Genomic DNA, 27,199 nt, shown 5'->3' on the forward strand with positions numbered 1-27,199 from the left:
TGCCTCATTTATCTAGATCAAGGGTCTTTTAAGATATTATTTCACTCTGCTGAAACAGAGGTACAGGAATTGAGATTTTTGCAACGTCTTCTTGTGATCCTCACACTTTCAGTATTTATTAGCTTGTTTCAGGCAAAGTGTTTCACATGGTCCATCAGTTAAGAGCCTATTTAGCCCTACAGTTCTGTCATGTATTCTTTGTCCAACCAGGCTATCACCTACTTTTCTTAGTTTTTTGTAGCTGATCTAAACTGTATCCCTCTAGCAGATCCTTATGCTACATCTTCTAATTTACTGTTTTATTAAAGAACCAATGAGTTCTTCAAAATGTGTGTTTTGAAGAATCAGTGACTTTGTCAGAACTCTCCCTGAAGTAAGAATAAATACGCTGAGTGGGCTGGGTGTGGTGGCTCATGCCTGTAATTCCAGCACTTTGGGAGACCAAGGCAGGAGGGTCACTTGAGGTCAAGAGTTAGACACCAGCCTGGGTAACAGCAAGACCTCATGTCTACAAAATAAAAAAAATTAGCCTGTAGTTCTAGCTATTCAGGAGGCTTAGGTGGCAGGATCACTTGAGCCCAGGAGTTCAAGGTTGCAGAGAGCTGTGATTGTGCCACTATACTACAGCCTGGGAGACAGAGACCCTGTTTAAAAAAAAAATAATAAAATAAATAAATAAACAAGGGAGTAAAGTACTTATGTTTAAAGGATGGCTTGTGAAAAGCTACAGGTATTCTAAGTTATCTCAATTCAGGAATCAAATATATCCAAATAAAGCAGCATCCCCTTTTAACCAAACAGAATTATATAGTAAGGAATACTTACACTTGGTGGGCAAAAAACCTCGTTTTCCTGCCTAGCTCTTGCCAATATTCTGTAATGCAAACTGCTACAGTCATTTTAAGAGAGTATCAGACTAGGCAAAGAAGACTAACAATAACCCAGCTATCTAATAATACAAGTGTGTCTGATCTGCTGATTCCCATAAATGAAATGGAACTACAGGGCCTGGAACGTGATATAGAAGAAAAACTGGCAATAAAACACCTTTGAAGTGTATTTTACCTCTTAACATGCTTTGACTATTTACATGCCTTGATCATAAATCAGTGCACTAGATATTATGTAAAGGACTATAAATATCCAATTAAAACATGAAAACATTGTATAAAATAATTTCTTAAACCTGAAATAACTTGTCAATAATGTAATAGTAAGTATAAAAGGGTTCCATAATTTTATACTGTTCAATTAATATACCTACATCAACTCCAAGATCTAGAAGGTACTTGACTACGCTGATCATTCCACTAGAGGCTGCTGCATGAAGAGGTGTATAAGACTTTTTATCCTTGCATGTCACTTCAGCTCCATGCGACACAAGCAATTTCACTACTTCAATGTGACCTAAAAATGTGTTTTTGAAGAAAAAAATAGAGATGAGCATATGAAAACTATTAAATATAATCCCAAATATCTTTAAGCAAATTTAAAAAATGCAAAATAGATGATGCATGACAAGTCATCAATGAATCATGTTAACTTGAGAGAGGCCAGAAGGAAAATTTTAAGACTTTAGGGGTGGGCATAATGGCTCATGCCTATAATCTCAGCACTTTGGGAGGCTGAAGTGGGAGGATCACTTGAGCCCAGGAATTTGAGACCAGCCTAGGCAACACAGTGAGACCCTGTCTCCACCAAAAATAAAAAAAAAATTAGCTGGGTATGGTGGCATGCACCTGTAGTCTCAGTTACTTGGGAGGCTGAGACAGAAGAATTACTTGAGCCTGGGAGGTTAAGGCTGCAGTGAGCTGTGATCATGCCACTGCACTCCAGGGTGGGCAATGGAGCGAGGCCTTATCTCGAAACAAAACACGACAAAAAAATAGAATTCAGGATAATTTTGGTAAGTGTTGGCAGAGACAATTAGTAATTAAAAAGAATGTTGGCCCTCTGTATACACTAGTTCCGTATCTGCAGATTCAACCAACTGCAGACTGAAAATATTTGAAAACATAAAAACAGTTAAAAAAAATAAAAAATGCAGTACAACAACTATTTACATTGTATTAGGTATTATAAGTAATCTAGAGATGAATTAAAGAACAGGTTATACGTACATACTATGGCATTTTATATAAGGAACTTGAGTATCTTCTGATTTTGGTATCCAAAGGAGTCTGAAACTAATACCCTAAGGATAACAAGGGACAACTATAATTCCTTTGATTATGTTATTCAGTGATAACCCTGCAATCTATCATCTTCCTTTTGCCTAGATCTTGTTTTTGGTCAAAGGTTTAATACCTTCATAAATTCTAAAGTTAGCTTTTCATTTCTAATGCTGGCATACCATATTGTATGTATGTACTTTGCTTTATTGTGCTTTGCAAATATTGCATCTTGTTTCTTAAAAATTGAAAGTTTGTGGCAACCCGGTGTCAAGCAAGTCTATTGGCATCATTTTTTCCATCAGCATGTGTTCATTTCATGTGTCTGTGTCATGTTTTGGTTATTCTTGCCAATATTTCAAACTTTTTCAATGTTATTTTATCTGTTTTGGTGATCTGTGATCACTGATCTTTGACATTCCTACTGTAATTGTTTTGGGGCATCACAAACTGCACTCATATAAAGTGGTGAACTGATCAGGCACGGTGGCTCACGCCTGTAATCCCAACAATTTGTGAGGCTGAGGCAGGCAGATCACCTGAGGTCAGAAGTCGAGACCAGCCTGGCCAAAATAGTGAAACCCTGTCTCCACTAAAAATACAAAAATTAGCTGGGCATGCTGGTACACACCTGTAGTTCCAGCTACTCGGGAGGCTAAGGCCCGAAAATCACTTGATCCCTGGAAGTGGAGGTTGCAGTGAGCCAAAATCATGTCACTGCACTCCAGCCTGGATGACAGAGTGAGACTCTGTCTCCAAAAAAGTGGTTAACTTAATAAATGTTGTATATTCCAACTACTCCATTCCCCCATCTATCTCCTCTTCAGACCTTCCTCTTCACTCAGACACAACAGTATTAAAATTAGGCCAAATAACAACCCTACAGCAGCCCCTAAGTGTTCAAGTGAAAGACAGTTGCACACCTCTCACTTTAAATCAAAAGCTAGAAATGACTAAGCTTAGTGAGAAAGGCATGTTGAAAGGTGAGACAGGCTGAAAGCTAGGCCTCCTGTGACAAAGTTACCAAGTAGTGAATGCAAAAGAAAAATTCTTCAAGAAAATTAAATGTGCTACCAGTGAATGGACTAATGATAAGAAAGATAAGTAGCCTTACTGATGATACAGAGAAAGTACTAGTGGTCTGGATAGACGACCAAAACAGCTACAAAATTCGCTTATGCCAAAGCCTAATCGAGAGCAAGGCCTCAACTTTCTTCAATTCTATGAAGGCTGAGAAAGGTTAGGAAGCTATAGAGGAAAAGTTTAATCCAGCAAAGGTTGATTCATGAGGTTTAACGAAAAAAGATGTCCCTGTAACAAAAGTGCAATGTGAAGCAGCAAGTGCTGATGTATTAATAGAAGCTGTAAAAAGTTATCTAAAAGATCTAAGATTATTAATGAAGGTGGCTACATTAAACAGCAGATTTTCAATGCAGATGAAACGGCCTTCTATTGGAAGATGCCATCAAGGACTTTCGTTGCTAGAGAGAAATCTATGCCTGCCATCAAAACTTCAAAGAACAGGCTGACTCTCTTGTTAGAGGCTAACGCAGCTAATGACTTTAAGTCAATGCTCATTTACCATTCTGAAAATTCTACAGCCCACATGAATTATGCTAAATCCTCTTTGCCTATGCTCTAAAATGGAACAAAGCCTGGATGACAACACACCTGTTTATAACATGGTTTACTGAATATTTTAAGCCCACTGTTGAGACATACTGCTCAGAAAAAAGAAGATTCCTTTCAAAATATTACTGCTTATTCACAATGTACTTGGCCACCCAAGAGCTCTTACAGACAAGGAGATTACTGTTGTTTTTGTGCCTGCTAACACAACAGTCACTCTGTTGTCCCTGAATCAAGAGTAATTTCAACTTTCAAAGTCTTATTATTTAAGAAATAACATTTGACGTGGATATAGCTGCCATAAATAGTGATTCCTCAAAGTAAATTGAAAACCTTCTGGAAAGGATTCATCATTCTAGATGCCATTAAGAACATACCTGGCCAGGTGCGGTGGCTCACGCCTGTAATCCCAGCACTTTGGGAGGCCAATCACCTGAGGTCAGCAGTTCGAGACCAGCCTGGCCAACATGGTGAAACCCTGTCTCTACTAAAAATACAAAAATTAGCCAGGCGTGGTGGCGGGTGCCTGTAATCCCAGCTACTTGGGAGGCTGAGGCAGGAGAATCACTTGAACACAGGAGGCAGAGGCTGCAGTGAGCCAAGATCACACCACTGCACTCCAGCCTGGGCAACAAAGCGAAACTCTGTCAAAAAAAAAAAAAAAAAAAAAGAAAGAAAGAAAGAAAGAAAGAACATTTCTGATTCATGGGAGGAGGTCAAAGTATTATTATTAACAGGAGTTTGGAAGAAGTTGATTCCAACCCTCATGGATGACTGAGGGATTCAAGACTTCAGCGAAGGAAATAACTACAGATGTGGTAGAAATAGCGAGAGAACTAGAATAAGAAGTGGAGTCTGAAGATGTGCCTGAATTGCTATAATCTCATGATAAAATGTGAACAGATGAGGGGTTGCTTCTTATGGATGAGTAAAGACAGTGGTTTTGTGAGATGGAATCTACTCCCAAAGATGCTGTGAATGTTGTTGAAATGACAACAAAGCTTTTAGAGAAATGACTCCAATTTTGAAGGAAATTCTACTGTGGGTAAAATGCTATCAAACAGCTTCACATGCTACAGAGAAATCTTTTGTGAAGGGAAGAGTCCATCGATGCAGCACATCTTTGTCTCGTTTCAAGGAATTGCCACAGCCATCCAAACCTTCAGCAACCATTCACATTGAGGCAAAACTCTCCATTATCAGAGATTGTGACTTGCTAAAGGCTCATATGATAGTTAGCATTTTTTTTTTTAGCAATAACATATTTTTTAATTAAGAACACTGAAAATTAATAAAAAAGAAAAAACAAAGACATGTATATTGTTTTAGATGTATTGCTATTGCACACTTAATAGACTATAGTATAGCATAAACATATTTTGTAATTAATTAATTATTTTTAGAAACGGGGTCTTGCTCTGTCACCCTGGCTGAAATGCAGTGGTGTGATCAATCTCACTGTAACCTCAAACTCCTAGATTCAGGTGATCCTCCCACCTCAGCCTTCTGAGTAGCTAGGACTACAGATGCATGCCACCACACTGGGCTAATCTTTAAATTTTTTTGTAGAGACAGGGTCTTGCTCTGTTGCCCAGGCTGATCTTGAACTCCTGGCCTGAAGCAGTCCTCACACGTTGGGCTCCCAAGATGTTAGGATTACAGGTGTGAGCCACTGCAGGGAGACTAAACATATCTTTTATATGCACTGGGAAACCAAAAAATTTTTGTGATTTGCCTATTGCTATATTTACTTTGTTGTGGTAGTTTAGCACCAAACCCACAATCTCTCTGATCTCTGCCTTACTGGAATCGTTTCAATCTGGGGGTTTCTTGGGCTTGTTTCTTCAGAATGTTAGCTCTTTAGAACATGCAGCCAAAAAACTATTTTTCCTTATAATTTCCACCAGATCTTAACTAACTTAGTTTACTCACCATTGTAACCATGAGGAAAGGGTTGGTTATACTGTGTGATGGTTAACAATCAACTCCCAAATCTCAGTGGCTTAAACAATCAATGTTTTTATTTCTCTCTCAACCATAACAGGTTGGCAAGAGGGCTCTGCTCAGTTACTCAAGGACCCAGGCTCATGTAACTGACATCATCTTGAATGTGGCTGGTCACTGTGCCAGAAAGGGAAACAGACTGCAGAGTTTCCCATCAGTAATTAAATGCTCCAGCCCAGACTGATGTTGCTTTCATCCATTAGCCAAAACTAGTCCTAGGCCCCACCCAACTACATAAAAAGGCCAGGAAGGGGGCCATGTATCTGGAAGGTGAGAGGACCACTATTCTCCTTTCATAACTTGTCACTTTTTGTCAGATTAGATTATACAGTGTTTTCTCCTTCTCCCACAATCCTTCCCACCTCTGTGTCTTTGTTCATGAAACACCTTCTTTATGTGGAACATTCTGCTTGGATGTCTCCTCCCAATCATTGCTATTATACTAGTCCTTGAAGAAACATGTCAGATCCAACCTTTCCTGACCAACCCAATCAACTCTCTTCCCTAGAAGCCCTATAAGCCTTGTGATGTTTTGTAAACGGAATCATTAATTACTAACTCTTTAATTACTTTTTGTGCATGAATCCCCAAATATATACTTTCAGAAGGCTGTTCTACTTCTTGATATGTTCCACAAGGCCAAGAGCAGCATAGAAAACGAGCATCCAAAATATATTAGTTACATTGAAGAAATTGCTCGTGATGTCATTTTAAAAATCCCTTCATAGATAATGAGTCTATAAAAAGTTAATAAATGAGGCTTTCAAACAGAGGCATCCCTCCCTCAAAAAAATTAAGCCAAGATACTGCAAGATGCATAAAGAATCAGGCAGATTCAGTTGTTTATATATAAATTATCAATTAAAGTAGATATTTACAGCCTCTTTCCCCCCATTTTAATATGAAAAAGAAATATCTACTATTATGTTTCTAGAAAAGAAATAATGCAACGAGGTGTTAAGGTAATTTTAAAAAATCAATTAAAAAATTTTTGAGACGGTTTTGGCTCTGTCACCTTGGCTGGAATGCAGTGGTGCGATCACAGCTCACTGCAGCCTCGACCTCCTGGGCTCAAGTGAGGTGTGTGCCACCACACCCAGCTAATATTAATTTTTTTTTTTTTTTTTGTAGAGAGCGGGTCTGACTATGTTGCCCAGGCTGGTCTTCAACTCCTGGGCTCAAGGATCTTCTCACCTCAGCCTCCCAAGTTGTTGGGATTACAGGCATAAGTGACCATGCCCAGCCCAAGGTAAAAAATATTTATTCAGTACCTTCTGGGTCAAAGTCATCACAATAAAGTAATTTGAAGCTAAACTTGGCTGAATATTTCTAAAAGTACTGAAAACAACAGGAAAGATGAATGTGTAAAGGGACCTTGACAAAGGTTGATGGCAGGAGCAAGCACGAGGTGGGAAGAAGAAAATGATCAATTCATTTGGAGATGAGGTGGGGCGCTAGGGAACAATGACAAATAACTCAATAGCATAAGTATAAGAGGTAGGGCCTAAAAGGAAATTAACGGAGCCTCAACCAGGAAATGGAAAGCCAGGGCTAATAAGGAAAACTGGGATAAATAAATTACAAGACTACACATAATCCCCAATGTCTCTTACACTAACATTGATGAATTCTCTGAATATAACCTAGAGGTGACAATGCTTGTACTTTACGTTTGTCTGTAAGAGAGGTGACCAGTCAATAGCTTCTTACTTTCACATATTTAACTCTTTAATCCTGCATACCTAGAATGGCTGAACAGTTTTAGAAGCTATATGTCGATATTCATCTTATTCTGTGCTTCAGGGAAGGAAGAGACAGAAAAAGGATAATTATAAATCTCTGCCTAGTTATGCTCATAAATTAAATGGGCAGTGCTATATGGTACTATGGTTTAAATGTGTCCTCCGAAGTTCATATGTTGGAAGTGTAATCCCCAAGGCAACAGTGTTAAGAGGTGGGAACTTTAAGAGGTGATTAGGCAATAAGGGCTCTGTCCTCATGAACATATCAATGCTATCTTGGGAGTGAGCTCCTTAAAAAAGATGAGTTTGACTCCCCACAATGTGGTGCTTCAAGAGGGCCCTCACTAGATGCTAGTGCCTTGATCCTGGACTTCCCAGCATACAGAACTGTAAGGAAATAAAATTTCTGTTCTTTATAAATTACCCAGTCTATGACATTTAATTTTAGTAGCACAAAATAGACTAAAACTTGTGGTGAGGTCCAAGAAACACAGAATATCTTTTTCAACCTCAACTGAGATGCCTAAAAAGTGACACTTAGCGGGTGAGAAACAACAGAGCCATTCTGGCCCCCTTGAAATACACACATTCATCTATTCTGGGAGCTCAACTACAGGCAACCTGCAAAATCCCCCTGGCCTTCAGTTGTATGAAAACAGTTGTTTAGTCAAGCTTAATTCTTAGTAGGTAAAAACACTGATGCACTCTGCTTACCATGTAAGCCTCTTAACGTAAGATGTACAGTTTTACATCACATAACCTAGTTGTTCCTGTCTTGAAGAGTAAGCCACACCAGAATATTCAGAAAGACCAAGATGAAAAACTACAGGCTGTGAGAAAGGGACCTTAAGATGCAATACGGAACTTGCTTCTGGCTATTACCTTCAATTAACACAAGAAAATGGCCCAGTACATAACTAGCAGCACATATCTTTGGTGTAAACCACCATACACCAAGCTTTCAGCTTTAAAAATAGGGACATTTGCAGAAGTTCAAGACCAGCCTGGTCAACATGGTGAAACCTCATCTCTACTAAATATACAAAAATTAGCTGGGCGTGGTGGCAGGCGCCTGTAGTCCCAGCTACTCGGGAGGCGGAGGCAGAAGAATCGCTTGAACCTGGGAGGTGGAGGTTGCAGTGAGCCGAGATCACGCCATTGCACTCCAGCCTGGACAACAAGGGTGAAACTGTCTCAAAAAAAAAAGGGGGGGGGGGTGTGGGGAGGGGACACATTTGAAAAGGATGTTACATTTTTTTTTTTAATCTTCCTTTACACTCACACTGAAGGTCAGAGCTGCAATGCAATATGGATTCTCGGGCTTCTGCCCAGTGCATGGCTACATGGTCTCTACAGTTTCCTAGTCATGCAAGTGTGATGGGAGAAAGGTTGTACTTTAGCTGCACTCAGTTCTCAGTGCCACTCCCGGAGAGAGCAGGACCCTGTTTAGGGTGATGACCCCATAGTGGGTAGAAACTCTGAAGTACAGAGGGACTCTGGATGTTGCCCGCTTAGAAAGGAAAGAGTTTGCCCCAGTGGAGGTCAAAAGCATCACTCCACAGTCTGAAAGGGGAGGGGGAGAATGCACAGTCTTCTCTCACCCAGGGAATTAAATTAAATTCACTGCAGAACACAGTTGGGATGTGTTCACTGAAAGCAGAGGCATACATACACAGGGTGGCAGAACCGCTGCTGGCCAAGGTGAAGGGGCCAGAGCTGTATGTGGAGAGGTGGAAGATGCTTCATGAGCTAAATCCCAATCCCAGGGGAGCTGGTAAGACCATGGTCAACTCAGTGTTCATGACAGACACACTTAACCTTATCTGCTATTTGGTGAGAGCAGGACAAGCAAAAGTGTGTTGTGAGGTATGGGGGAGAACATATGGTATTGGTCCCTGCAGTCGCGGCAGTCAACAGATCCTTCAGCAAAGGGACACCAACTACGATTACCTCATACTATGCCACAGTTAACAACCCTAGATCAAGTTTGGCATATACTTCATTCTGAAACAAATGTTTCCTCTCATGCCTTTGACAGAAGAGAGGCATTGGATTCTCGATGAAGCCAGGAAAATTCTGTTGAAAACGTCTGGAGGCACGTTTTTTCCCATTTGAGGGGAAGAAAGTTTATTTTTACAAACAAGCCCAAATCCTTGTAACAGATATGTGGAAAGTATTAGAAGAAAAAGGAGATGGCTGCTTTAAGACATCTCCAGACCAGGCATAGTGGCTCACACCTGTAATCCCAGCACTTTGGGAGGCAGAGGCAGACCGATCACCTGAGGTCAGCAGTTTGAGACCAGCCTGGACAACATGGTGAAACCGTGTCTCTACTAAAAATACAAAAAAGTTAGCCAGGTGTGGTGGCGGGTGCCTGTAATCCCAGCTACTCGGGAGGCTGAGGCATGAGAATCACTTGAACCTGGGAAGTGGACTTGAGTGAGCTGAGATCGTGCCGCTGCACTCCAGCCTGGGTGACAGAGCAAGACTCTGTCTCAAACAAAAACAAAAACAAAAACACATCTCCAGTATTACATGTTTGCTAACTACAGATTACTTCAGGTTCTTGCTCACCATGGACCTCTGAAATACTCTTACGAACTACTGAAGAACCTTTTCGAAGGAGAAATACTGTCATATGGGGATAAGCAAGAGTGGGAAATCAGCATGCTCACTTTGGTTGTGGTGAGCTGATCTGGGATTGCCTTCTGAGGCTTATTGAAAAGGGAACGAAAAATGACATATTACCGTCTATTCCCAACTTCATCATTTATCTGCTTAATTCTGACTATGTTTTTCTTTTCTGTGGACATACTGTTAGAAATACTGAAGGCACTTTAATATTTTCTTCAAATATCATTTCTTAAAATTAATCATGCTTTATGTGACTATTCTTCGGTGATAATATTTCATCTATTCAATTGATATCATTTCTCAAAATGTAGTAATTTTCTGATACAAAGGAGAGAGATAAGGTAAGGTCTCTGATGCATGAATGCTGTTGCTTTTGTAAAAAATCACTGTTGACACCTTATTTTAAATGTTTTATTGGTAATGAGAGTGGGTTTTGTACATCACAATCTTCAATTTAGTATACCTATGTAGAATTTTTTTTTCAGAGTAACTATATTGGAATTGAATAAAGATTTTCAAAACTTTTCTTAAAAAAGAAAAAGGATTCTACTACTTTTGGTTGTTTTCATTATAGGCATAGGATTTCCCTGGGCCTTGTGGGTATCTATAACTGGTTTGAAATATACAGACATGTTATGTATAGACTTATTTATCTAGAAAGAGTGTATTATAACTGGTTTGTATCTATTTTACATATTATACAGTTGACCCTGGAATAACAAAGGTTTGAACTGTGTGGGTCCACTTATATATGGATTTTTTTCTACCACATGTGGTTCAAAAATACAGTATTCAGGGGATGTGAAACGCTCATACATGGAGAGCCAACTTTTTGTACATAGGGGTTCCCCATGGCCGACTATGGGACTTCCATATGCAAGTATTTGGGTATAAGCAGGTGGTCCTGGAACCAATCCTCCACATATATGAGGGATGGACTATATAGTTCTTGAGTTAATATTCCTCCATTGAATCTTCTGTTAATCTTTTATTTTTAAATGAGAGTCAAGAAAAGACAAAACCAAGAACAGAAAGTAATGAGGATAAGCTATGGCTCTTAGAAAAGTGGTTAACTAGATGTCTTTGTAATCAGGTAATGTGACTGGTAAATCAGGGAATGATACAAGTATTACACAGAAAACATGTCAGTTCATATGTGCTTTTTCCTACCCAGGAGTTAAAATAGCAGAAGCACAGGATTATAACCTCTGGCAGGAAGAAAAAAAGCCCTGAGCTCCATGGCTGCAAAGTGAGTTCTTTCAGCTGTTTTAAGAACCTTGAAAAATGAATGTCTACAACCATGGCTTCTTACCAGAGGCACAACCCCAGCCTTATAGGACTTTAAGGATTTATGGCAAGGTGTACTTTCTCTATACTTAGAGATCTACCTTCCTCGGCAGTTTTAGCATCCAGAAGCGAGCATTTCTATTCTGCTGTTTTTGTGCATTTAAAAATATCCTATAATAGGCTGATTTGTCTCCCCGGCTCTGCAAGAACCAATTAATGTTTCTGTTAGTGCTGTGGTCACACGGTTGCATAGGTTTTGGGTGGTCTACCTCAGGCCTATTATTCCCATGAGCTCTATTAGTTTTAGAGTACAATTTTGCAGACTGTAAGATTTTTCAAGAACATATATATTATGTTACAGCAAAAAAGTCTGTATTCCAAGCCCCAGTTTCTTTCTATAAATTTACTATTATAGAAATCAAACATGATAATACACATTTAACCCACTGGTTGGCCCAAAATAATAGGCTTCTTAATGCATCTTTGTTACTTTTACCTTAATATTCTCATACAAACAAAAATGGGTATGAGAATGGACTTTAGTAAACATCAATCCTAAATTATGTATTCCAGGCCTGTGTCTGGGACGTCTCTTTTTTTAAGGGTAAATGGAATTAATTTCAAACAGCTTTTAGATGAACTGGACCCAGTGTACTCCAAACCTCCCCCATTACCAGGGTTGCTCTACCTGGGCATCAAACTCAGATACTGTGTAGCTTTTCAGTACCCTTAAAGACAAACAGCAAGAACTTAAAATGTACAACTTTTCTAAATATATAATATCAAAAACTAAATTTAAAAAGTACATACCCATATATGCTGCCCAATGGATAGCACGCCTATCTTTCTTGTCAAAAGCATTAATATTGGCACCTCTAGACAAGAGTAGTTTGACCATCTGGAATAGAAGTAAACACAGTGTCATCAAAATTGTGAAGCACAATTGTCTATGAATGTACATTTCTGACAGTTACTTACCTCAACTTCTCTGGCACTAAATTTCTGCAGTTGCTGAACAGAAGGAGCTAGACTAAATACTGAAGGTCATTTAACATAACAGGACAAAACATGAAAAAAAGGTTAACTGTGGGTGCTACTGAAGTCAGGCATCAGTACCTTTTTAGCATGACACTTTGTGCCTTGGTATTTTATGAACTAAGTACAAATCTGGAAAGTCTAAGACTGAAATATTTAATAAGAGGTTTTGTTCCTATTCATAGTCCAAAATGTTAAAAGTGCATTCTCATTCCAGAAATGTCTTAAACTTAATTCAAACACAAACATAGTGCCTACAGTATAATTATACCTGAAGGTCAGTCACTGCATAGTCTGCTTACCTCACAATGTACCAAAAATAATAATTGCAACTAACCATATTTACAATAATTTCTCCACTGGAAGGCTACCGCAGATCTCAAATAGGGATACATCTGTAACCTTAACTGCAGTAGAGGCAAGGATTCTTTACACTGGAAAATCAGAGAAGTACAGTAGTCTCCCCTTATCTGCAGTTCCACTTTCTGCATTCAATTACCTGCCGTCAACCATAGTCTGAAAACAGGTGACTACACTACAGTTACAGTGGGATATTTTGAGAGATAGACTACATTCATGTAACTTGTATTAAAATTGTTCCATTTTATTATTATCTCTTACTGTGCCTTAATTATAAATTAAATTTTATCATCGGTATGTATAGGAAAAAAACACAGTATCTATAGGGTTTGGTACTATCCAATGTTTCAGGCATCCATAGGGGGTCCAGGAACACATCCTCTGTAGATAAGTGGGAACTACTTTGAAAAAGACATGGCAGCCACTAGCTCCCAGCCACAGAATCTTGGGAATGTTACTTTACCTATAAGTTCCTATCCCTGCAACAAAAATGAAAGACTAGACAAGTTGGCTTCATAGGTTCTTCTGTTACCTTCTCTAAATCTTTGCTGTACACATAAACCCCAATCTTTGCTATGACACCTAGCACAGACAACGTTTGTTGTGTAAGATAACTAAATAGCAATTTTCTTAAATTGTTTTGATGGTTCTGTCACTAAAGTATTATCTTGACTAAATGTTAATAAACTACTAAAAAGCATGTTTTCTAAATTCTGCCTTCCTTTGCTATTTAATTCTGGAAGAACAATAACATATCTCTGTCTTCACCTATTTTTCCTGCCACAATAATAGAACATACTTTTCCTGTTGTGTTAAGAGTTGGTATTGTTTTCCTTGGTCACCACAGGTTAACTGTGCACAAGTAGTATCTACTACATACATTTCTAAATTTGAGAAAGTTATAAAAGGAGGCAAAATTAGACAAAAATGAGAAAGATAAATAGTTCTGTATGCCTTTACTATGCAAAAATGCAAGTTCTTTAATAAGTGGGGGGTGGACAGGAGGAGAGAAAAATAATGGTCTAATTGAATGCCACCTACCTCACCATGTCCACTGAAAGCTGCATGATGTAATGCAGTCCTCCCTGCTCGATCAGATACGTTTACATTACTCAGAAGAGGTACCAAAGCTTCAGCACACTTTACAGCTTTATTAGCAGCAGCTATATGTAAAGGGGTTTGCCAATTTTTGTCTCGAGCATTAACATCTGCAGAATGCTTCAAAAGTACCTGAACTGCTTCCTAAAACATATGAAGATAAAAGTTATAAAAGACAAATGAGTTAAGAGTTTGAGAAATTATTTCTATATATAGTGTGCGTGTGTGTGTATAAATATGTATCTACATATGAAGAAAATAAAAAAGCTCTCATAGAACTCACTATAAACAAGTAGGAATTTACCCAAGGAAAGAAAATATTTTGAATGTAAAGCGATACTGAGAGTACTCAGAGCCATATAAGATGCATCAAGATCAAACATTCCCTTTCCCTACCCTACCATTAAATGCATAAACATTCCTATCAAAATGTGCAAGAAGAAATACTGACAACTATTATTCAAAAACATTCATTTATTATATCTTATTTTTCTAGGTAACAAGATACAATTTATACTTTGAATAAATAGTTTTTTGGTTTTGTTTTTTGGTCTTGCTCTGTTGCCCAGGCTGGAGTGCAGTAGAGCAATCATAGCTCACCATAACTTCAAATTCCTTGGCTTAAGTGATCCTCCCACCTTTGCTTCCTGAGTAGCTAGGACTACAGGTGCATGCCACCACCCCTGGCTAATTTTTTAATTATTTTGTAGAGACAAGGTCTTGCTATGTTGCCCAGGCTGGTCTCAAACTCCTGGCCTCAAGTGATCCTCCTTCCTTGGCCTCCTGAAGTGTTGGGGTTACAAACATGAGCCAGTCATAGAGCCACACCTGGCTCTTTAAACAATTTTAAGCAATAGATTTTTTACACTGCATATATAAAAATTAAAAACATACTATTTCTCAATGTATTATACATGCTATATTTGACAAAATGAAAAATCACTAGGATCAATTTCATTAAAAAAAAAAAAGACACAACATAGACAAGGTTCTTTTTGCAGTGCTGCTTAGAGAGAAAGTTAAGGCAATTTAAGAGTCTACTGTCCAAGGGATTTATCTCCCAGAAGCGCATGGAAAACATCACAACACTACCTCTATAAATTGGACTCATGGCAGGATTCCAAGGAATTCAGTATGCCATCAACATTAAGCAATATAATCAGAACTAAACTCAGCAAAATTTTTCTCCTTTCAGTGATAATCCTAATTTTTGGTAAATTATCGGGGAACCTGCCCCTGATAATTCAAAGTGAGTCCTTTTCTATTTTCCCTAAGTGTCGGCTGGTCTGAGAAATAAAGGGAAAGAGTACAAAAGAGAGAAATTTTACAGCTGGGTGTCTGGGGAGACATCACATGCCCAAGCCGCAAAACCAGCAAGTTTTTATTAGTGATTTTCAAAAGGGGAGGGAGTGTACGAATAGGGTATGGGTCACAGAGATCACATGCTTCACAAGGTAATAAAATATTACAAGGCAAATGGAGGCAGCGCGAGATCACAGGACCAGGTGAAATTAACATTGCTAATGAAGTTTTGGGCACACATTGTCATTGATAACATCTTATCAGGAGACAGGGGCCGGGCACAGTGGCGCATGCCTGTAGTCCCAGCTACTTGGGAGGCTGAGGTGGGAGGATCGCTTGAGCCCAGGAGTTCTGGGCTGTAGTGCGCTATGCCAATCGGGTGTCCGCACTAAGTTCGGCATCAGTATGGTGACCTCCCGGGAGCGGGGGACCACCAGGTTGCCTAAGGAGGGGTGAACCGGCCCAGGTCGGAAACAGAGCAGGTCAAAACTCCTGTGCTGATCAGGAGACAGGGTTTGTGAGCAGACAACTGGTCTGACCAAAATTTATAAGGTGGGAATTTCCTCTTCCTAATAGGCCTGGGAGCACTATGGGAGACTGGGGCTTATTTCATCCCTTATCTGCAAGTGTAAAAAGACAGACGTTCCCAGAGCGGCCATTTTAGAGACCTCCCCCTAGGAACACATTCTCTTTCTCAGGGATGTTCCTTGCTGAGAAAAAGAATTCAGCGATATTTCTCCTATTTGCTTTTGAAAGAAGAGAAATATGGCTCTGTTTCGCCTGGCTCTCAGGCAGCCTGACCTAATGGTTATCTCCCTTGTTCCCTGAACATTGCTGTTATCCTGTTCTTTTTTTAAGGTGCCCGGATTTCATATCGTTTAAACAATTTGTGCAGTTAACTCAATCATCACAGGGTCCTGAGGTGACGTACATCCTCAACTTACAAAGATGATGGGATTAAGAGATTAAAGTAAAGACAGGCATAGGAAATCACAAGAATATTGACTGGGGAAGTGATGTGTCCATGAAATCTTCACCATTTATGTTCAGAGACTGCAGTAAAGACAGGCATAAGAATCATAAAAGTATTAATTTGGGGAACTAATAAATGTCCATGAAATCTTCACAGTTTATGTTCTTCTGCCATGGCTTCAGCCAGTCCCTCCATTTGGGGTCCCTGACTTCCCGCAACAGTAAATGAATGCCAAACTACATATGAAAATGAAAACGACCAAAACCGAAAGAGAATCTGAGTTCTCATGTCAATTCTATTATTTACAAGGCATACTATTCAAGTCCTATAAAACTAACCCTAAATGTTCTTATCTGTAAAGGAGATGGGGGTGGGGGAAATAACATCTGCCTACCACTCTTTTCAAGTATGCTATAAAGCACAATAAACTAATGTACATGAAAAGTGTTAGAAAGTGAAAATAGCTATAAATATACAGAGCATCAAGGAAGACTGAACAAAATACTATTAGCCATGAATCACCCATACCATTTTAGGCCTCTGAAATAAAAAGTAGTCAGAACAGTTTGAAACATGGGAAATAGCACCAGTACTTAACAGGGATGGCAAAAGACTGAAGAAATGCCCAGTTATCTATCAAATTGCTAAGGAAGTCAGCCAGCTAATCAAAGATATATGGAGGCCTATCACTCCACAATTCCACAACAGTGATTTATCCAAAAGATTTAAAAAATCCATCCAAGAATGCTCATAGCAGTTTTATTCCTAACCACCAAAAACCAGAAATGCAAATGTCCATCAACAGAAAAATGGATAAACAAACAGTATATCTGTACTATTACTCAGCAATGAAAATGAACCAATAATGCATGAAACATGGATAAATCTCAAAAACGTTGAACAAGAGAAGTCGTGACACAAGAATACATATTGTATGATTCCATTTTTATAAAGTTCTAGAATAGGGAAATTATGCTAAGAGAAATCAGAACAGTGGTTGCCTCTGGGGACAGGGAAGACTGAAAACGGACATGAGGGAACTTGCTGGGGTAACAGAAATCTTCTATATCTTGACTGGGATAAAGGTTACACAGGTGTATACATTTGGCAAAACTTAAGGGTGTACACTAAAAAATTCATGCATTTTAATTGTAAGTTATATTTCAATTTAAAAAGGAATATGGAAAGAATACATATATGAATACTCACAAAAATTATGGAAAACAAGGTATAAACACTATCAAGATTCCTGATCCTCACCTCTGAGAACAGTACATTGTGACTTGGGGGATCTAAAACTAACACTATATTGGGAAATGTTAGTAGGTATGTTAGTGGATATAATAAATAATTTAAAATAAAATGAACAATTTGTAATTGGATAAACTGGGCAAACACAGAATACTAGAGATGTCAGCCTTGCCTTATCCACTCCCATTTTGGAATTCATAATACAAACATTAAAGCTTCTGGAAAGTTTGGGAAATACTTATGTTCCATTAGTAAAAACAGGAAAATCAATTCTACTTTTTTGTTTCACTAAAAAGCAGGAACAAATCTGGTTCACAGTAGGTAAGCGTAGGTAAGTGGGCACCTAAATAAGGCAATAAACATAGCAATTAAGACACTAGAGTATCAAGACAGATCAAGGTGTGAACCCTGAATCCATTATTTCCTACTCAGAGTAATACATGTCAGATCACAGGCCTGGTGTGGTGGCTCACTTCTGTAATCCCAGCACTTTGGGAGGCCGAGGCAGGCGGACCACGAGGTCAGGAGATCAAGACCATCCTGGCTAACAGGGTGAAACCCCGTCTCTACTAAATATACAAAAATTAGCCAGGCGGGGTGGCGGGCGCCTGTAGTCCCAGCTACCCGGGAGGCTGAGGCAGGAGAATGGCATGAACCTGGGAGGCGGAGCTTGCAGTGAGCCGAGATCGCGCCATTGCACTCCAGCTTGGGCAACACAGCGAGACTCCATCTCAAAACAAAAAACAAAAAACAAAAAACGTGTCAGATCACAATAGCAGTGATCTTTGAAAATTCAGAGAAAACTGAAGAAAATCCCTAAAGGTTGGAGACATTAAAAAAGAAGAGGTGAATTTCTAGAACTACAAATCAAAGAGCCTGATGTCATACCCTAGGATAATTCTACATCATATTATCAGTGTATCATCATAAGCACACAGAAAATAATGTGGGGATAACTAAGGGCACAGATGATTTTATTAACAAAAAACATTATTATAGTAATCTAAATTCTAAATTTTCAGTTATTAGAGGGAATGTGTAAGAAATGCTGCTGGTGTGTCTTGATTTTTTTTAAAAGCTAAGTAAACATTCCATGACATTAATTCAAATGAGATTATGAAATATGGGATAATGACTGAAGGTTAAACAACTGTACTCAGAGAGTATTTATTATTACCATGGGGTCAGTATAGAAGAGGCTCCACAGTACCAGTTTTCCCCTTTGGTTCTATCTTTTTTTTTTTTTTTTTTTTTTTAGCAATTCTTACCATTGATTTGAAGGAAAGCACAGGAAAAACAAGGGCTTAACATATTTGCAAATAAACACAAAGCTTGGAGAGACCACACAATATCTCATGTGATAATGGAATTTAAACTCAGTTATCTTGACAGACCTAAAATGTAATTCCTGATTAGGTTAAAATATAAGTCGTATGCTCTTCAGCAGTGCAGTGTGGCTTTTTAACACACACACACACACACACACACCAAAAACAAAACCCAACTCCTAATACTCGGATATCCATTTATTCAGAAAAATATGCAGTACTTACACAGAGCTGAACTATATGCTACTCTTAAAGAATGACAGTCATAAATCATAGTAGTAGAGACAGATTGAGATAGCCAGCTAGTAGGAGGTGGTGTGGAAACTATGTCAATGAAGGAGAGTTGGGGAGTCTAGGAATATTTAACCGGAAGCAGTCTTTCTTAACCTAGTTTCAGTGAGGTAATTAAGCACTAAGGTAGTACGGTATGTGCTAAGTTAAGTTCTCTTCTATGCATCTATCACTGTGCTAGCTATTCTGTCCTTAGGAGAATTTAGAAAACAGTCACTCCAATCAGCTTGCACAGGATTTAATTCTCCCATGGTATCTCAAAAATATAAACCAAAAGCCACCTACAGGTGAAAAACCCATCTCTCTGTGGCCATAGCTATATTTTCTGTTAAATGTAATAAGTATAGCTACTTTTGCTCTCAGGACTTAATGAAAATAAGTAACGATGGTGTAAGTGATACTCTTGACACTAATGACTAGGTTTTCTAGCAGTTTTACTACTTAGGAGACCTTCTTTTCAAAAGAAAAATGATACTCAGTGTTTACAGAAGTTATATCTTTTTGGAATGGCCACATTTTATAGCTGTTTCTCATAATCCTGCAAAAGAGTATCAATACTACACAGCCTTGTAATTTTTAGTTATCTTTTTCTTTTTTTTTTAGATAGAGTTTCACTTTTGTCACCCAGGCTGGAGCGCAATGGCGCGATCTTGGCTCACTGCCACGTCTGCCTCCCAGGTTCAAGCGATCCTCCTCAGCCTCCAGAGTAGCTGGAACTACAGGCGGGCACCACCAAACCTGGCTTTTTTTTTTTTTTTTTGTACTTTTCATAGAGATGGGGTTTCACCATGTTGGCCAGGCTGGTCTCGAACTCCTGACCTCAGATGATCTGCCCACCTCAGCCTCCCAAACTGCTGGGATTCCAGGCGTGAGCCACCGCGCCTGGCCAATACAATATTTTCTTTATCCAGTCATTGACTGATGCGTATTTGGGCTGGTTCCATATTTTTACAATTGCAAATTGTGCTGCTATAAACATGTGTGTACCAGTATCTTTTTCTTATAATGACCTCTTTTTCTCTGGATTGATATCTAAGTGGTGGGATTGCTGGATCAAATGGTAGATTTAGTTCTTTAAGGAATTTCCACACTGTTTTCCATAATGGTTGTACTAGTTTACATTCCCACTGACAGTGTAAAAGTGTTCCCTTTTCACTGCATCCACACCAACATCTATTATTTTTTCATTTTTTTGACTATGGCCATTCTTGCAGGAGTAAGGTGGTATCGCTTTGTGGTTTTGATTTACATTTCCCTGATAATTAGTGATGTTATTTTTCCATGTTTGTTGGCCCTCTGTACATCTTCTTTTGACAATTGTCTATTCATGTCCTTAGCCCACTTTTTGATGGGATTGTTTTTTTCTTGCTGATTTGTTTGAGTTCCTTGTAGATTCTGGATATTACTCCTTTGTTAGGTGTATAGATTGCAAAGATTTTCTCCTACTCTGTGAGTTAATGCTGCTGATTGTTTTCTTTTGCTGTGCAGAAGCTTTTCAGTTTAATTAAGTCCCATCTATTTATCTTTGTTTTTGTGCATTTGCTTTTGGATTCTTGGTCATGACGTCTTTGCCTAAACCAATGTCTAGAAGGGTTTTTTCTGATGTTATCTTCTAGAATCTCTATGGTTTCAGGTCTTAGATTTAAGTCTTTGATACACCTTGAGTTGATTTTTGTATAAGGTGAGAGATAATGATATAGTTTCATTCTTCTAATGTGGCTTGCCAATTATCCCAGCATCATTTGTTGAACAGGGTGTCCTTTCCCCACTGTTTTTGTTTGCTTTGTCGAAGATCAGTTGGCTGTAAGTATTTGGCCTTATTTCTGGGTTCTATTTCTGTTCCATTGCTCTATATACCTATTTTTATACCAGTACCATGCTGTTTTGGTGACTATGGCCTTATAGCATAGTTTGAAGTCAGGTAATGTGATGCCTCCAGATTTGGTCTTTTTGCTTAGTCTTGCTTTGGCTGTGCAGGCTCCTTTTTGGTTCCATATGAATTTCAGAATTTTTTTTTTCTAATTCTGTGAAGAATGATGGTGGTATTTTGATGAGAAATGCATTGAATTTGTAGATTGCTTTTGGCAGCATGGTCATTTTTGCACCATTGATTCTACCATCCATGAGCATGGGATATGTTTCTATTTGTGTTGTCTATGACTTTTTTCAGCCCTGTTTTGTAGTTTTCCTTGTAGGGGTCTTTCACCTCCTTGGTTAGGTATACTCCTAGCTATTTTACTGTTTTTCTGCAGCCATTGTGAAAGGGAATGAGTTCTTGATTTGATGCTCAACTTGGTCGCCATTAGTGTATAGCAGAACTACTGATTTGTGTACATTAATTTTGTATCCTGAAACTTTGCTAAATTCATTTACCAGTTCTAGGAGGTTTTGGAATGAGTCTTTAGGGTTTTCTAGGTATGCGATCATATCATCAGCAAACAGTGACAGTTTGACTTCCTCTTTACTGATTTGGATGCCCTTTATTTCATTCTCTTGTCTGATGTCTCTGGCTAGGACTTCCAGTACTATTTTGAATAGAAGTGGTGAAAGTAGGCATCCCTGTCTTGTTCTGGTTCTCAGGGGGAATGCTTCAAACTTTTCCCCATTTAGTAAAATGTTGGATGTGAGTTTGTCATAGATAGCTTCTATTACCTTAAGATATGTCCCTTCTATGCTGATGTTGCTGAGAGTTTTAATCATAAAAGGATGCTGGATTTTGTCAAATGCTTTTTCTGCATCTATTGGGATGATCATGTGATATTTGTTTTTAATTCTGTTTATGTGGTGTATCACATTTACTGACTTAGGTATGTTAATAACACCATCCATGCACCCCTGGTATGAAACCCACCTGATCATGGTGGATTATCTTTTTGATATGCTGTTGGATTTGGTTTGCCAGTATTTTATTGAGGACTTATGCATCTATGCTCATCAGGGATATTGGTCTGTGGTTTTCTTTGTTACGTCCTTCCCTGGTTTTGGTATTAGGGTGACACTGGCTTCATAGAATGATTTAGGAAGGATTGCCTCTTTCGGAAAAGTATCAATAGGACTGGTACCAATTCTTCCTCAAATGTTTGATAGAATTCAGCTGTGAATCTATCCAGTCCTGGACTTTTTATTTGCTGGCAATTTTAAAAATTATCACTTCAATCTTGCTGCTTGTTAATGGTCTGTTCAGAGATTCTATACCTTCCTAGTTTAATCTAGGAGGGTTGGATATTTCCAGGAGTTTATCCATCTCCTCTAGGTTTTCTAGTTTATGTGCGTAAAGGTGTTCACATTAGCCTTGGATAATCTTTTGTATTTCTGTAGTATCATTTGTAATATCTCCCATTTCATTTCTAATTGAGCTTATTTGGATCTTGTCTCTTCTTGGTTAATCTTGCTAATGGTCTATCAGTGTTATTTACCTTTTCAAAGCAGCAGCTTTTTGTTTCATTTATCTTTCCTTTTTTTTGGTTTCAATTTCATTTAGTTCTGCTCTGATCTTCATTATTTCTTTTCTTCTGCTGGGTTTGGGTTTGGGTGGTTCTTGTTTCTCCAGTTCTGTGAGGTATGGCCTTAGATTGTCTATTTGTGCTCTTTCAGACTTTTTGATATAGGCATTTAATGCTATGAACTTTCCACTTAGCACTACTTTTGCTGTATCCCAGAGGTTTTGATAGGTTGTGCCACTATTATTGTTCAGTTCAAAGAATTTTTCAATTTCTATCTTGACTTCCTTGTTGACCCAACGATCACTCAGGAGCAGGTTATTTAATTTCCATATTTGCATGGTTTTGTGGCTTCCTTTTGGAGTTCATTTCCAATTTTATTCCACTGTGGTCTGAGAGAGTACTTGATATAATTTAGGTTTTCTTAAATTTACTGAGACTTGTTGTGTGGCCTATCATATGGTCTATTTTGGAGAACATTTCATGTGCCAATGAATAGAATGTATATTCTGCAGTTGTTTGGTAGACTGTTCTGTAAATATCTGTCAAGTCCATTTGTTGTAGGACATAGTTTAGGTCCATTGTTTCTTTGTTGACTTTCTGTTTTGATGATCTATCTAGTGCTGTCAATGGAGTATTAAAGTCCTCCACTATTATTGTGTTGCTATCTCATTTCTTAGGTCTAGTAGTCACTGTTTTATAAATTTGGGAGCTCCAGTGTTAGGAGCATACATATTTAGAATTGTGACATTTTCCTGTTGGACTAGTCCTTTTATCATTATATAATGTCCCTCTTTGTTTTTTCCTAACTGCTGTTGCTTTAAGGTCTGTTTTGTCTGATATAAAAATAGTGATCCCTGCTCACATTTGGTGTCCATTTGCATGGAGTATCTTTTTCTACCCCTTTAGTTAAGTTTCTGTGAGTCCTTACTGTTAGGTGAGTCTACTGAAGACAGCAGAAACTTGGTTGGTGAATTCTTATCCATTCTCCCATTCTGTATCCTTTAAGTAGAGCATTTAGGCCATTTACATTCAATGTTAGTATTGAGATGTGAGGTACTATTCTATTCCTCATGCTATTTGTTGCCTGAATACCTTTTTTTAAAAATCGTATTATTGTTACATAGGTCTTGTAAGACTTACGGTTTAAGGAGGTTCTATTTTGGAGTATTTCAAGAATTTCTTTCAAGGTTTAGAGCTCCTTTTAGCAGTTCTTGTAGCGCTGGCTTGGTAGTGGTGAATTCTCTCAGAATTTTTGTCTGGAAAAGACTGTATACCCTCCTTCATTCATGAAGCTTAGTTTCACTGGGTACAAAATTTTTGGCAGATAATTGTTTTGTTTAAGGAGGCTAAAAATAGAACCCCAATCCCTTCTAGCTTTGTAGGGCTTCGCTGAGAAATCTGCTGTTAATCTGATAGGTGTTCCTTTATAGGTTACCTGATGCTTTTGCCTCACAGCTCTAAAGATTCTTTCCTGCATCTTGACTTTAGATAACTTGATGACTATGTGCCTAGGTGATAATCTTTCTGTGATGAATTTGCCAGGTGTTCTTTGAGCTTCTTGTATTTGGATGTCCAGATCTCTTGCAAGGCTGGGAAAGTTTCCCTCAATTATTCTCTCAAATATAGTTTCCAAACTTTTAGAGTTCTCTTCTTCCTCAGGAACACCAACTATTCTCAGCTTTGGAAAATTAACATAGTCCCAAACTTCTTGGAGACTTCGTTCATTTAAAAAAAATTTTTTTTTCTTTGTCTTTGATGGATTGGGTTAATTCAAAAGCCTTGTCTTCAAGCGCTAAAGTTCTTCTGTTTGTTTGATTGTATTGCTGAGACTTTCCAGTGCATTTTGCATGTCTCTAAGTGTGACCTTGATTTCTAGAAGTTGTGATTGTTTTTACCTATTTCAAGAAAGAATTTTCCTTTCATATTCTATATTATGTTTTTAATTTAAGTTGGACTTCACTTTTCTCTGGTGCCTCCTTAATTAGCTTAATAATCAATCTTCTGACTTCTTTTCCTGGCAATTCATAGACTTCGTCTTGGTTTGCATCCATTGCTGGTGAGCTGGTATATTTTGGGGGTGTTAAATAACCTTGTTTTGTCATATTACCAGAATTGTTTTTCTGGTTCTTTCTCACTTGGGTAGGCTATGTCAGAGGGAAGATCTGGGATTCAAGGACTACTGTTTAAATTATTTTGTCCCACTGGGTATTCCCTTGATGTGGTGTTCTCCCACTTCCCCTAGGAATGGGTATTCCTGAGAGCCAAACTGTAGTGATTGTTTTTGCTCTTCTGGGTCTAGTAACCCAGTGGAGCTACTAGGCTCCGGGATGGTACTGGGGAATGTCTGTAAAGAGTCCTATGATGTGATCTGTCTTCAGGTCCTTCAGCTGTGGATACTAGCACCTGCTCCAGTGGAGGTAGCAGGGGAGTGAAGCGGACTCTGAGGGTTCTTGGTTGTGTTTCTGTTTAGTCATCTGCCTTGTAATTTTTAGACTGAAGAGTAGAATTAAGAAACTTACTAGGATTATTTGCTTTCTAACCTACAACTTGCCCTTAAATTCAGGCTGAGCACATAGTTTTTAAAAATTAGGAATTAAGACTCTGGCAGAATTTGCTGTCTTCCTTTAATGTTAATTTTTCTTTAGTAATTTTTGGTCTGTTTTACAACTTCTGCAAATATATAAATTGTACCTTCTTATGACTTAATCTGGTAAAAATCCATTATTTTAATAGCCATAATCCCAAGAGTCTTAAAACAAAATGCGTAGGTATGGCTAACATTAATATGTTCCAATAACAGTAATGTTTATCTTAACTGTTTTTATTTAAAGAAACATCTTTATGGAGAGCTAACCACAAAATTAATAACATTACAATGGAATTTCAGAATTCAAAGTATTTTGGCTAGTATGTCTTAGTTTTTATAATTCCTAGACTTGTCCAACATCGCACAGCTGAAAAGTGGCACGTAATAATTGAAGCCAGTGTCTCCAAATCTAAGTTCCATAAGTTCATAAGCTATAGCACATCAAGGACCCAGTTCAGAGTTAGGTTGTGTGTTCAACTGCACCCACTGTCCCCATCCTTCTCCTAACTAGGAGGCTACAGCTAATAGATTGCCTCTGTTAATTACAGGGTTTGTAATCCTTCTCAGTCACATTTCACCTTTATGACTCTTCACTTGCCCAGCTATTGCTCTGGGTTCAAGATGTAGTTCACAATGAGGAATACAAAGGACAAACAGACAGAAGCTCCGTAGTTTCTCATGAGGCACTAGTTAGAGTTCCCTTTCCTTCTCCCAAACTACATAGTCCCATGATGGACAGAAGAAGCAGTAGCTACACTTAGGAGTTCCTTTCTTAACCTCACAATTGGAATAACTAAAGAAATACTAGATGAACATAAACTTATACTATCACATACTTTTGTATTTTAAATTATTTTTTAAGCTTTGCAACAAGTTACAACTACTGTAAAGTAGGTAAAAGGGGTACTTTGGACACAATGCATTTTAGAAAAGCACTGAATACACATTATAAAGTAAAATAACAGAAAAAAAAAGATGATTCAGGTTTTTGTCTCATCTCTATCATTTAACAGCTGAGTAGTTTTTCATGAATCATTAACTATATAGTTTCCTCAAGACGTCTATCCTACAAAGATGTCCTCAGGACTGAAAGATATGAGAAATATAAAAATACTGTGCAAATAATGAACATTTTCTAAAAATGTCAGTTATCTCGACAAGCAAACAATATACAAGGCTGTACACAAGAAGGAACTATTCTTCCTTGTAATCCCTCTCAAACATTTTAAAGTTATATATTTATAACCAGTAAAATGTGCAATCAAGTAATGGTTTTGAAGCTAATTTCAGTATTTAGCTAAGTAACATTTCAATTAATTATTATACACTGATGAGATTCTTTCTTGATCACAATCAGTGAAACCTTTGTAAGAGACTATTGTAAACAGGTAGAGAAAAGCCCTGAGGAAGAATATGTAGGACAGAAAAATGATTTCTCTTGTAGAAGGGACAGAGATAGGGTTTTCTATTCTCTGCTACTTCAGACTGCAAGAGGCCTTATAAACAAAAGAAGAAATGAAACAATTAACTTGGTTTGTACAAATTCTAAAGTAAAATGACCAGTCAAGGTATCTCAGTAGCTTTTCCTTCTTTTGAAAACATAGAATTTGAATATGGATTCAGGGGTACGCCTATTTAATGTTTTCATATAAAACATATTTACTAAGAGAAATTTCATACCTCACTACAAGATGCAACTGCTCTGTGTAAAGGTGTCAACCATTTGCTGTCTTTGGCATTAACTCTAGCTCCTGCAACAAGAAGAAAAAAATAAATTGAAATATTGTACATAAAATATTTTTAATAAATCTCCTGAAATAGTAGTTATATATAATCCAAATTGGATAAATGACAATTGAAAAAAAAACTTATTTTTTACACTTTCTGCTGATAAAATTACCCTTAGAATATAAAACAAAATTAGCCTTTTAAATTGATATAATTGTCCAATAAAGTCTTAGTTTTTTAATTTAAAACAAAATAAACATCATTTTATATATAGGTTAGAAAAGCCACCTTTATACAGAGCATATCCAAGGTAGAAATCAGACCCCATTTTAGAAT

At 38.0% G+C, this 27,199-nt stretch overlaps 1 protein-coding gene across 44 annotated transcripts in view; it reads right to left on the minus strand.

Annotated features, from left to right (window-relative positions):
* ANKRD28 (ankyrin repeat domain 28) overlaps positions 1-27,199 on the minus strand; it is a 194,062-nt gene that overhangs the window by 55,870 nt on the left and 110,993 nt on the right. For 28 of the 44 annotated variants that reach the window (XR_010155115.1, XR_001712984.4, XR_008547220.2 and 25 more), the window contains 4 exons: positions 26,816-26,886; positions 13,904-14,104; positions 12,278-12,365; positions 1,265-1,407 (listed from right to left, as the gene is read on the minus strand). Coding sequence is in view for 33 of the 44 variants with exons in the window: in XM_516310.8 (XP_516310.3) it covers positions 1,265-1,407; positions 12,278-12,365; positions 13,904-14,104; positions 26,816-26,886 (503 nt within the window). In the remaining 11 variants the exon portion in view is untranslated. The remainder of the gene's footprint in view (positions 1-1,264; positions 1,408-12,277; positions 12,366-13,903; positions 14,105-26,815; positions 26,887-27,199) is intronic. The other 16 variants (XM_009444972.4, XM_009444974.3, XM_009444975.5 and 13 more) reach the window with 3 other exon arrangements.

Source organism: Pan troglodytes, chromosome 2, assembly GCF_028858775.2.
Source record: "Pan troglodytes isolate AG18354 chromosome 2, NHGRI_mPanTro3-v2.0_pri, whole genome shotgun sequence".
Classification (NCBI taxonomy): Eukaryota; Metazoa; Chordata; class Mammalia; order Primates; family Hominidae; genus Pan; species Pan troglodytes.